At 37.3% G+C, this 11,727-nt stretch overlaps 1 protein-coding gene across 1 annotated transcript; it reads right to left on the bottom strand.

Annotated features, from left to right (window-relative positions):
* Positions 1-2,523: 2,523 nt before the first annotated feature.
* LOC118803068 (sushi, nidogen and EGF-like domain-containing protein 1) lies at positions 2,524-10,187 on the bottom strand. Its single transcript, XM_036563573.1, has 6 exons — positions 10,089-10,187; positions 3,727-3,866; positions 3,382-3,636; positions 2,891-2,983; positions 2,668-2,811; positions 2,524-2,535 (listed from the first exon to the last, which is right to left on the bottom strand). The coding sequence occupies exons 1-6, from the start codon at positions 10,129-10,131 to the stop codon at positions 2,524-2,526; spliced, it is 687 nt and encodes a 228-aa protein (XP_036419466.1). The 5' UTR covers positions 10,132-10,187.
* Between the last annotated feature and the right edge of the window lie 1,540 nt (positions 10,188-11,727).

The raw sequence follows: 11,727 nt of genomic DNA, 5'->3' as shown, positions 1-11,727 counted from the left end.
TACACGAAAAATGTCAGTTCCCAAGCAGCTTCAGAATCCCCTCAAAAGGGTTGTGACACCTCAACAGCTGCAGTAGAGACCTTTGAATAGTCCAGACTCTTTGGAAAAGCCCTGCCAAGCTCCCCGGTGCCAGATTGGCAGCAAAGCCTCAGCAGCTTTGGAATCCCCTCAACATTCCTCAGGGACTCAGGCAGACTGTGTCACCCTGATGACCACAGAGAACAGCCCAGATGCTAACCCTTTGAAAGGTCAAAAAACAGGTCAGGAAAAGGCAAAAAGGCACAGGAAATTAGCGATACAAAGAGTGCTTGGTATGCAATTGGAAAGGTTGGCAATAATTCACAATTGACTAAACTGAAGCCCAGGCATATACACTACCTAACTGATTGCAAGTAACAACAAACAGGTAAGACATTACAACTCAGGGGATTTAGAGCATAGAAAGGGAATCCATTGACTGATGGAGCTGAGGCCTCATAGACTTATGGGAGTTGTAGTGCTCTTCACAGTCCATGGATACAACAAAATCTGCCGGTTGCAAGGAACAGACAGAAGGAGAATCTTCAGCAGTAGACATGACCCCCTCAAGGAGTCCAGTATGGCCAAGGGACAAAGACAACCACAACAACCACCAACCACACTAGGGCTCAGAAAGAATCAGACACTTGCAGATAAAAACCCAAGGTAGAGCTTTACTTGAGGCCAAGGGATTCACTCTACAATCATGGTCAAAACAGTCCAAGGTCAAAACCAGAAAACAGGATACCCAGAACAAGAGAATCATAAAGAGAGTCCAAAACACAGTCCAGGGTCAAACATGGAAATGCAGAAAATGAGAGCAGAATCACAGAGCAAAAAGGAAAAGGAAAAAAAAAAATAACAGGTCAGGAAAAGACAAAAAGAATTTAGTGGTAAATATGTAGTACTAACAAGTAATACTTTATGCACAATTTGCAATTTCAATATGTAAGTACAGAGTAACCAACGTGAGAAATACCAGGTATATTTCAGAATGCTCAACTCAGAATCAGATTTTCAATGATTTAGCGTTCAGTAAATACATACATGTGATTGAAAAGTACAGAGTAAAATGGAGTAAGTACCTTTATTACAGTAAAATACTCCATTACATACAAATTTGTAAAATTGTATTCTCTAAGTCCTCTGTGATACTGTGCTAGTAGGACTATAAAAAAAAATAAATAAATAATAAAAAAAAACTTTTTACAAATAAAAATCCATGGATGAATGTGGATGTCATTAATCAGAACACATATAAAGGGAAACTAAACTGCAGGTACATTATTGTATTCTCAGAGAGTGCATTTCCACCTACAATAATTCTTTGAAAAGATCCAGACAGTCATACTGCTCTAATGTAATTAATAAATACAAATCCGTAACCAATTAATTGACCCTAACTTTTCTGCTTGTGTATCTCATCGTGATTTATCTTTAAAATTTGCAAACAATTTGCATTTTGATTTCAAAATAAACTAATCTTAATAAGAATTAATCTTGATAAGTGTAGCTGGCACTACTGAAAAAAAGTTCCTATAACCTTCTTGATAAGCTACTTTCATCAGTAATGACATCATTATCTGCTATTAGTTATCAGGAGATTACAACTGTTATAAACAAATTACGTTCATCCACATGTGATCTTGTTGATGTTCCTACTTCACTCCTTAAGACAGGTTTTGATGTTCATGATATTTTTTAACTATTGTTAACTTTGTTCTGTCAACAGGTAATTTTACAGATTCTTTCAAAACTGCATTGGTGAAGACTATACGAATAAAAAAATAAATAAAAAGTAGCATGGATCCTTTCATACTTAATAATTTGAGATCTATTTCAAACCTTTTTAAGGAAAGTTTTAGAAAAAGTTGTTGGAAATGTTTTAATCAGCTTTCTGTGATAACCATAGTACTGAAACAGCACTGGTTTGTGTTGTCAGTGGCCTCAAGCTTAGTTATGATGCACAAAATCCTTCTATTTTGGTCTTAATGGATCTTAGTTAGCTTTTAGTACTGTTTCAATGCTGTGGGTTCTTTCATAAGGAAAATGGTTCTATATAGAACCATGAATACTCAAAGAACCCTCTGCATGATTAAAAAGTTCTTTGCATCATTAGTTCTTCTTCAACATGATAGAGAATGTGGTGTAGATGGTTCTATATAGAACTTTTTTGTAAAGACTTCTATATAGCACCAAAAAGTGTTCTTCTATTGTTACAGTGTCAATTTTTCCATATAGAACCATCTGCAGCAGTTTCTCCATCAATCTGAAGAATCTTTACATGATGCAAGGCATCATGCAATCAATCTTTAATCATGCAAAGGTTTCTTTTACTGTATAGAACTACAAGCGTGGTCCCTCATGGCTTATTGCTTTAAAATTTTATTTTATGGTAGTGCTAAAGAAATTATATAGTAATCAACCCCACCCCCATTTTTAATGAGGATAAGTTTTGCAAAAAACAGGTTTGATGCTGAGTGGATGGACATGAGCTATAAGGTTTCATGCGTCTACCTATTGAAAATCAGAACCAAAAGCAATGAGAACCATTAGATACCTGCTATGCCAGTATTCTCAGGTTACACAGGTCACCAAAAGTATGTTTACCATGTTGAACACCTGAATTCAGTTGAAAAAAGACCTTACCGCTGGTAGTGGTGTAATACTTCCTTGGTTTACCCAGAAGGCCCAGCGCCCAGGGACATTCACATTGCTTGTTTTAATTAGATTTGAAATGCTGCTGGCTGACATCAGAATCTGAAAGCTGTGTTTGGTGGTGTTATATCCAGCCTGGGCAGAAAACACTTTTAGGACAGAGAATATAGACAAAATGATTTATGTCAAGGAGGTTATACTTAGAGCACTTTACCTTGACATACTGGTTTGTTGGATTAGTGGGACTGTAATTTATCAGCATAAAGGAAAGAGTCCCTCTGGAAATGAAAACCACTTGAAATGATGCCTTTTAAAATGAAAAAAAAACATATCTCCATTAAATATGCAGTCTCTTCTGACAGCAAGGTAAAGAGAAATAAGAAGCCAGGCCAGTAAAGGATAATTAACCTATTTTGCCTGCTGGTAATTTTATTACACAATTCTACAACCGAGGAATAGCTCAACCAGTTTGCAGTGAAGTCTCTGTAGTTACTGTATAATAATAATTTTTATATAATTAGCCTGGAATGTTAAAGGGTTAAAATAAAAGGGGATTTTTGTTTTTTTTTTTTTTGTATTTTTTATACTTAGGCTGACTTTCTCAGTAAACTGAGACCAGGGGCAAATAAACACCAAGCTCAGGAACAGAACAACAAATTTGTTCCCCCTCCCCCCCCACCAAAAAGCCAAGCATTTACATCTTACCTTGCCTGGGTGTCCACAGTATGGCACTCCATCCCATGTTACAACAAAAACCCAAGAGGCAGCGAAGGTAACTTCTGGAAAGTACTGGTTTATGTCCTGTGTGGCCCGTGAGAGTACACTGCCCTCAGAGTACTGATTATATGAGATTACACCTCCTTTACTGTTATCCAAGCAAGTCAAGGATGGATTAAAGAAAATATCACCACCAGAAACAAACTGCTTCTGACTCAATTTTAGCAATCCATCCTTGTAGACCTGCAAGTAAAAACAAAAGCAAACATTTTCACAGAGAAATGATGAAAAATCTGTGATCAACATTTACAGTTCAGCTGTAATGGAACTTACATATATCTGAGAGTATGTGTGTCCAAAAAAAGAGAATGGACTCTGTAACGTAACAGCAGGTGAGCGGATATCATCCTGAACATTTAAAGTGTCTCCTTTTCCCTTGCCATGTGGATAAAATAGGTCTGATAGTGGAGAAACTGTGAGAGAATAAAAGATATTTTCTGCATTATTGCATGTTTTTAGCAGTAAATGGATCAGATTATAAAGTATTCATCCAGTTCTTCGTGGGAAAAAGCAAAGCATGCTTGACTCTGACTGCATTGTTTAAGAAATATCTATGTGCTTTTCTCTCTAAAATAAACTTATAGATCCATTTAATATTAGCACTAATATTAATCATATTAGTACACTCAATAGTACGTCTTTAGTTAAGGTACATAATTCTATATTATTCCATTGTAAGTTGCATTGATTCCATACAACCTGTCTTGACTCCAGATTTCCATTTTTTTTATTTCAAAACGATATGTTATGAAATAGGAAAATATGCAGCTTGCCTTCAGGAAAAAAATATATATTAAAGGTACAATTTTTTATTTATTTATTTATTTAATTTGGCCACTCTGCCCATCACTGAATGACTATTTAAGCTTTATTAGTTAGATATTTGTAGTAAATTGTTCACAAATCAATTAGGCTGTCCTGTACAGAGGGAGGACATGTATAATACAAAAAGGACAAAAATGGGGGTGGGGTGGGGGAGCAAAACAAAACCATACAAAAGATCAACAATGGTGTGAATGACATCATATCAGTTGAAGCAAAATCTGAGCGGTTTGAATAGCATTCATAGCACTTTAGCCCATTTTACTCCTGTTCCATATACACAACTTTTGATCTCACATCCAGCTAAGAAAGGTCAGTACTCTTTCAACCACAAACCATATTGTTTACAAATAGTTGGCTTGTTTATTAACTGGTATAAATAAACAAGATAAATAAAGCATGTAATAATCAGTAAAATCTACAGGTTGGCAAAAGTGGATCTAATATAGGAAAACACGCACACAAAGTGATTTAGGACGTAATGATAAATGGGTCTCTGGTATGAATTAAAACTGACTGTTAAACTAAAGGGTGCAAATGTGCCAACATTAAAGTGCTCCAGCTTCAGAGGAAGGCTAGCAGAAGCAGACCAGGCATCCAACCTGAGGATACCATGGATTTTCAAGCCTTACCACGCTGGCGAATTATAGGTTGGTGTTGTTCCACTTATGCAGAATGCATGTCTGAATGTTGGTCTCAGCAGGCGGCTTCTCGTTGAGCTTCTTCAAGTGCAAAACTGAGCATTAAGACCTGGCCTGGGGCTTCACCATGGTCAAGTCATGTTTCCTCAGCTGGAGACTGCAGACAGTGTTGGCTGGTTCAGAAGGGATGACAGTTTCACTTGCACTGTGTCACTCAGTCAACCTACTCCAAGGCTCTGTCTGGGCTCAACTCTGCTATACTTTCCCCAAGTTTTATGGCTAGAATTAGGATGTCGAAACTTTCCATGTAATATTGCATGGTGGTTCACCCCAGGGGTGAGTGTTTTGGTAAGGACGTCTGTTCTTGTCTTTCTACCAGGTTTTGTGGTTTCCCCACTGGTTGGATGGAAACAGCTTCCAAAAATATTCAGGGAAAAATGATTTGTATTGATGCCTGAGCTGGATTTTACCAGACCATAGTGGTTGGGAGCATTCTAATCAGGGTCATGAGAACCACTGGAATTTAGTGGGTTGGTGCCTTTGGGAGGGAGCTGTTGGTGGACACCTTGGATTGGTGCCAATTGCTCCCTACACAAGGGACTGAGTATCAAGACTGAAGACACTGGGGGTCTCTGTCCAATTGCTCAAGGCCTGTCAATGTTTTGCGTACCCTCTTAGAACTGAGTGACAAAGTTGTTTGTTGAATAAGGTACGGGGACAAGCTGCAACCCCTAGATAATGGCTTGTGGTGAGGTGGACAAACAGCATTTTGAGGGTTCAGTCCTCCTCCATCTCTGATTCATTTTTGGAATGAGAAAAAGTTGCTGAAGGCAGCTGTAGTATAGTTGGGCCGATTCTCACCTTTGTTTAACTATTAGAGCTGAAACCAAACCTGTCTGCTGTAAGTGGTTGGAGAATTCTTCCACCAGGGTCATTGGAAGTTCCTTCGATCAGGTAGTCATCTACCATAGCATTTGCTAATTTATGCAGTAATAGTTAATGTTTTTTAGGTAGCTATGGATGCCATTAGAACCTTCAGGCATTGGTTTAGAATGGGTTACATTGCACGCAAGGCCCCTATCAGAGGGACCCTGAGAGTGAAAGTGGCTCAAAGGCTGGTGAAGTGGCCGAGGAAATATGGGCTCAGCCGAGTTAGGAGGTATCCAGCTGACCAGGGGAGGGGAAATGGTTCTGGCCTCATGAGCAGGGTGGCACAGTGACGCCTCTTTGAGCATCCCTAGGACCTCATTCTGTGGGTTAGCCATGGTCCATCTCATGACAGGACTGTAATTCTTCCTGAACATCCCCGCAATTAATCTTTTGTCGTTAAGCCCTCTCAAGTCTGAATTTGAACTCTATCAACTCACTTTTGGTCCTCAACTACTGTTGTTGGGACACTATTAGTTCATATTCAGCTCTGAATTCCTCTTCAGCACCTTTATATTGTTCCCTCTGCTGTACTATGCTTGCCTAACTTGGCTTAGGAGTTCAGTGGCTTCATCAACCTTATGCTCTAGTTCTCCACCTCTAGCATTAGAGTTGTCTAGTTCATTCTCACATACAGAGAGGAGATATCCTAATCCCTCTGCTTCGTATGCTAACACAAATATATAATATATATTATATATTATAAATATAACAATAAAAAGAAACAAAATGAATGTAATAAGCTGAGGTAATTTTCTAAACTGCTTATCCTTCCGGGTCGCGAGGAGAGTATGCGGTGTTTGTGCTGGAGCTAAACTACACTAAAATGAAAATACAACTACAAAAAAATCTATGAGTGGAATAAGGCAAGGTAACAGAGGAAAGGCTTTAACTCAATATCCATGTTAGTGTTATACAGTGTAAGATAACTTGTAATTATCTATAAAATCCATCCTACTATAATTTGGTTAAGTAAATAATGAACCATAAATGTATTGATTACAAGTAATATGGAAGAGAGAATGCATAGGTGTATTTCATACATGTAAAGGATGTGCACTGTTGATATATAACTTAATATTAATTAATTAGTATTAATATTTTAATAATGTTTGTAATATTCTCTTGAAAGAGCTAATTATTATTTTCTATGTCAGCTTCATTTAACCAAAAACCACCACAAACCAACTCTGTAACGCACTAATCGACCACAAAGTGCGCTAAAGTCAATTTCATTGCAGTTCACTAAGTCAAATGACAGGGGGAGCCCAAGATTAATTTTACTTGCGATACACTAAGTCAAATGATGGGGGTACCAGAGATTAACTTTTACTTACAATGTACTGAGAGGTTCATTCAGCACCTGACTTTGACAAAGTCAGTTTAACAGAGGCCTCCATACAAAAAGTACTTCAGCTGAATCTATTCATGAACACTGAGAGACAAACAACACTCGCTTTTCCAACTAAGCTTCAACCCTTTAGGCACAATAAGAACAGTAAAAATTGTGGATCACTTTCCACTTTCAACAAACTTACAACTCAGGAATTTCAGGAATTTAATACTGGAATTCAGCAGTAACAAATTTATGACAAAACCTTGTGAACCTTGTTTAACCAGTTTTAATGGCACTTATCACATGCTAATAGCATCTTCACTCACAAAGCATGCGACATTCTGAAATACTTTTAACAGCCAGAATATCCTGCGAAGTTAAGGAAATATTCGGGACCTATTCTGCTCAATGCTAGAGGTTTTGTTTTTGAGGGATGCGGATAGTTAAATTTTTCCCAATTTGTAATATTAATGAAATTATTTGACTTCCTATTCGTGAGAATGGTTTTCTTGGTGTTTCATAGATTGCTCTAAAATTCCATTAGTCAAATTGATTACTGATGTGTCTCCAAGCAGAAAAGGTTAGGGACATAGGGTCGACACATTGTTGTGCCATTGAGAGTTCGTTTGCTTGTTTGTATACCTTGATGGATTTACCTTGAATGAAATGTACTATGCTGTGAAATAAATTTAACATTTTAATGTTGATAATTCTACATTTCTCTGACATAACTGATGTGAATTGATATAAATGTTCATATACTTTATATACTTTTACACCTATTTCAATATGTGTCATCTATCAAAAAGATTGCATCGGTCAAATTTTTCAAGTTGACATAACATCTCATGAATTCATTGAGTTTTTCCCAAACGTGAGCTGAAACATGGACTCGTCTGACCACAGGACACATTTCCACTGTCTTTTGGAGCATGTTAGATGAACTCGGGCCCAGAGAATGAATGTTTGGCTTTCTCTTTGCGTTAAGTGACAATGGTTTTTCGAAATACTGCTGAGCCCATGTGGCTATTTTTCAAACAGTAGCATGACGGATTCTCATGCAATGGGACTTGAGAGCTCAAAGGTCATGTACATTCAGCAGTGGTTTCCAGCCTTGCCCAACACAGACTGAGAGTTCTCTGGAGTCCCTGAATCTTTTCACAATATTACGTACGAGAGATGGTGAAATTAATTCTTTGCAGTCTTGTGTTGATAAATTTTTGTTTTGAATTGTTGACCTTTTACTAATTCACTTGCTTATTAGAGAATTTTTCAAAACAGTATGACTTGAATATTCTATAAAGTTTTCACTCTTATTTTATCCCTGTCCTCACTTTTTATTAGTATGTTACAGGCATCAAGTTTAAAATTTGTTTATGTTTACAAATTACAATCAAGTTTCTCAGCCAGAACATTAAAAGTCATTTCTTATTACTATTGTTAGTTCAACAAAGGTTCAAGAGAATTAAAAAGTCACAGATATGTTTTTGCTACACTTTAAAAATTTCCCAACTTTTCCAGAAGGGTTTATATATTGTCTGTTCTCCCATTAGTACATGTGTATTCATGTCCTCATGTCTTAATGCCCCAGTGAAGTAGCCTGAACATTTTTTTTTATACTATAACATGTAATATAATATCATAATATTGAATTGAATTGAATAATCACCATTATGTGTTTGACATACCAAAAATACACTGAACTACAGTCGGCTCTCATAGTTTGCTGTGTCACATCACCCCAGAAAGTGTTATGACAACCTAATGTGAACAAAAACCTGTCACTTTACACAGAAGCTATGTTAGCTTGACATTGAAGTTGAAACTATGGCTTATTGGGATAAGCCCTTTATAAGTGTTTATGTAGGTTTATTTCAGTTGTCATGAAAGGCTTGTGGAGATGGAAGCTTTAGCAAAAGTTCTGCCAGAACAATAGAGTCTACCAATGCTGCAACCCCCTTCATTAGAAAGCATGGGTCTGCTCACAAAAGGCACATTTGCCCAATGAAGATGCCATATCAGAGATAATCAGACAGCTTGAATGTACAAAGAGGAAAAAACAGCACAGCAAACTCAAAATCTAAGCCTTACATTAATCATCCTAGGGTAAGGCGCAGCAGACAAACCCAAAGAAGATGACATACTAAGATAAAATCAGACAGCTGCAATGTGCAAAGACGAGGAACCTCAGCCAAATCTTCATAGGCAAAAACACACTACAAAGATGGGAGAGAAAAATGTTTAATTTCTATTTATGTCTTACCTGTGATGAGTCAATGAATTAAAGTAATGTTATGATGTTTCCTTTGAATTTTCCATGAGGTCCAGTGTAGTAAAAGATAATTGTAAGTTGTAACCAAATTTACAGAAAACTATTGATATGATATTTTTAAAATAAGGTGTAGAATATTTTGAAACAAACACACTTTACAGGACATTGTCCCACTTTTAAATGTCCCCAGTTATGTTTCTGAACTGTAAGTGGATCTTCAAACTCCATGAAACTGACAAACTAACAAACTGAAACAAATGACAGCACTTAAGGACAACAAATCATTTCTTGTGTCTTAAAACAATGGCTGTTTTTTTTTTTTTAGAAATGAACTGAAGATAAAAGTACTTTGATTAAACTACAAAAAATACCATAAGTAGCACAGTAACAAGAAAATTTAATTGCTATTTCCCACCTTGGGCTAGAACTACAGCCACAAGTTCCTTATAAAAGTTATCATTTCAATTTTCAACACAGCATTCTCATAAAAAAAGGTTACTGAACTTTAGATACAAACAATGTAAGGGAACTTCTTTCAAAAAGAATGAGAGAGAAAGAAAGAAAGAGAGATAGGAGAAAATACAGTGAGTTGATGTAGTGAGTAGTAAAATAAGAAGCATAGAAAGTAAAAACTCACCAGCTGTGAAAGAGAAGAGGAGGATCACTGAGATGATTCTCATTCTGACTAATAAGACTACATTAATAATAGTTACTATTCCTGAAACACGTCTCTGTACGACTGACTGACCATCAATGAACTGAAGACGATCGTTTGATCTCTGTTTAAACTGTCTAGAGACCTCCTCCTTGATGTGACATGGTGAAGAGGAAGTGTCATAGAGATGTCACAACAATGATTTCACACTTTTTTTATATGTACTTCTTCTGCTCATATGTAATACAGTAAAATCTAAATATGTTATGTTTTATGTTGTAGTTAGGGAATAAGGTGAAGGGGTACATCCTGACGTCTGACAACTGCCAACATATATGCTGTTACAAAGTATATGTTATGTTTTATGTTGTAACTACAACATAAAACATAACATATACTTTGTAACACCATATATTTGGGCAGTTGTCAGATGTCAGGATGTACCCCTTCACCTTATTCCCTCTGATAAGTCTCCTCCCCTTCACCTGCCTTGACTTTTGTCTTATATGAGATCATGTATCACATTGTGCCTCATGTGTTATCTTTATTAATTCTACATTCTCAGTGCATGAAAAAGTACCAGGTTTATATAAACTCTATGGACAAAAGTATTGGGACACCTACACATTACACCTGCAGGTGCTTTTATATTTTACCCCATTCTAAATCCATAGGCATTAATATGGAGTTGGTCCCCCTTTGCAGCTATAACAGCTTCCACTCTTCTGGGATGCTTTCTACAAGATTTTGTAGTGTAGCTGTGGGAATTTTTGTCCATTCATCCAGAAGAGCATTTGTGACATCAGACACTGATGTTGGACGAGAGGGCCTGGATTGCAATCTCCATTCTAGTTTATCCCAAAGGTGTTTGGGGATGAGGTCAGGGCTCTGTGAGGGCCAGTCAAGTTCTTCCACACCAAACTCACCCAGCCATGTCTTTATGGAGCTGCTTAGTGCACTGGGGCTCAGTCATGCTGGAACAGATAACGTTCTTCCCCAAACTGTTCCCACAAAGTTGGAAGCATAGAATTGTCCAAAATCTCTTAATCTACTTAAGCATTAAGATTTCCCTTCACTGGAACTAAAGGTCCCTAGGCCAACCCCTGAAAAACAACCCCATAGCATCATCCCTCCTAGACCAAAATTTACAGTTGGCACAGTGCAGTCAGGCAGGTAATGTTCTCCAGGCGTTTACCAAACCCAGTCTCGTCCATCACACTGAGAGATAGGGAAGCGTGATTCGTCACTCCACAGAAAATGAGTCCAGTGGCAGCATGCTTTACACCTTAGCCAACTAAGAGTATCTTTTTATAATCTTTTTATATGTAGTGAGGACAGGAGAAAAGAAGCAAGGGCTTACTAACCAATACTAAAAGTCTGTCTTATGTCTGGTGTCAGAATAAAATTCCTATGACAGAAACACAGAGATCAAAGTTCACCAGTTACACGTACGTCATTACTTCATCATTCTGTCTCTCTCTCTCTCTCTCTGAATGTGATGCTCTCTTTCTCATTCTTTCTCTCAGTCCAGCACGAAACACAGTGGGGAAAAAAGGAAAGCTTTGAGACTTCGAGTTATGACACCTTTATAAAGACCCTTCTGGAGGTCCTTAAAATGACT

Source organism: Colossoma macropomum, unplaced genomic scaffold (genome assembly GCF_904425465.1).
Source record: "Colossoma macropomum unplaced genomic scaffold, Colossoma_macropomum, whole genome shotgun sequence".
Taxonomy (NCBI): Eukaryota; Metazoa; Chordata; class Actinopteri; order Characiformes; family Serrasalmidae; genus Colossoma; species Colossoma macropomum.
The sequence above is the reverse complement of the archived record's forward strand: the minus strand, read 5'-3'. Positions and strand labels throughout refer to the sequence as shown.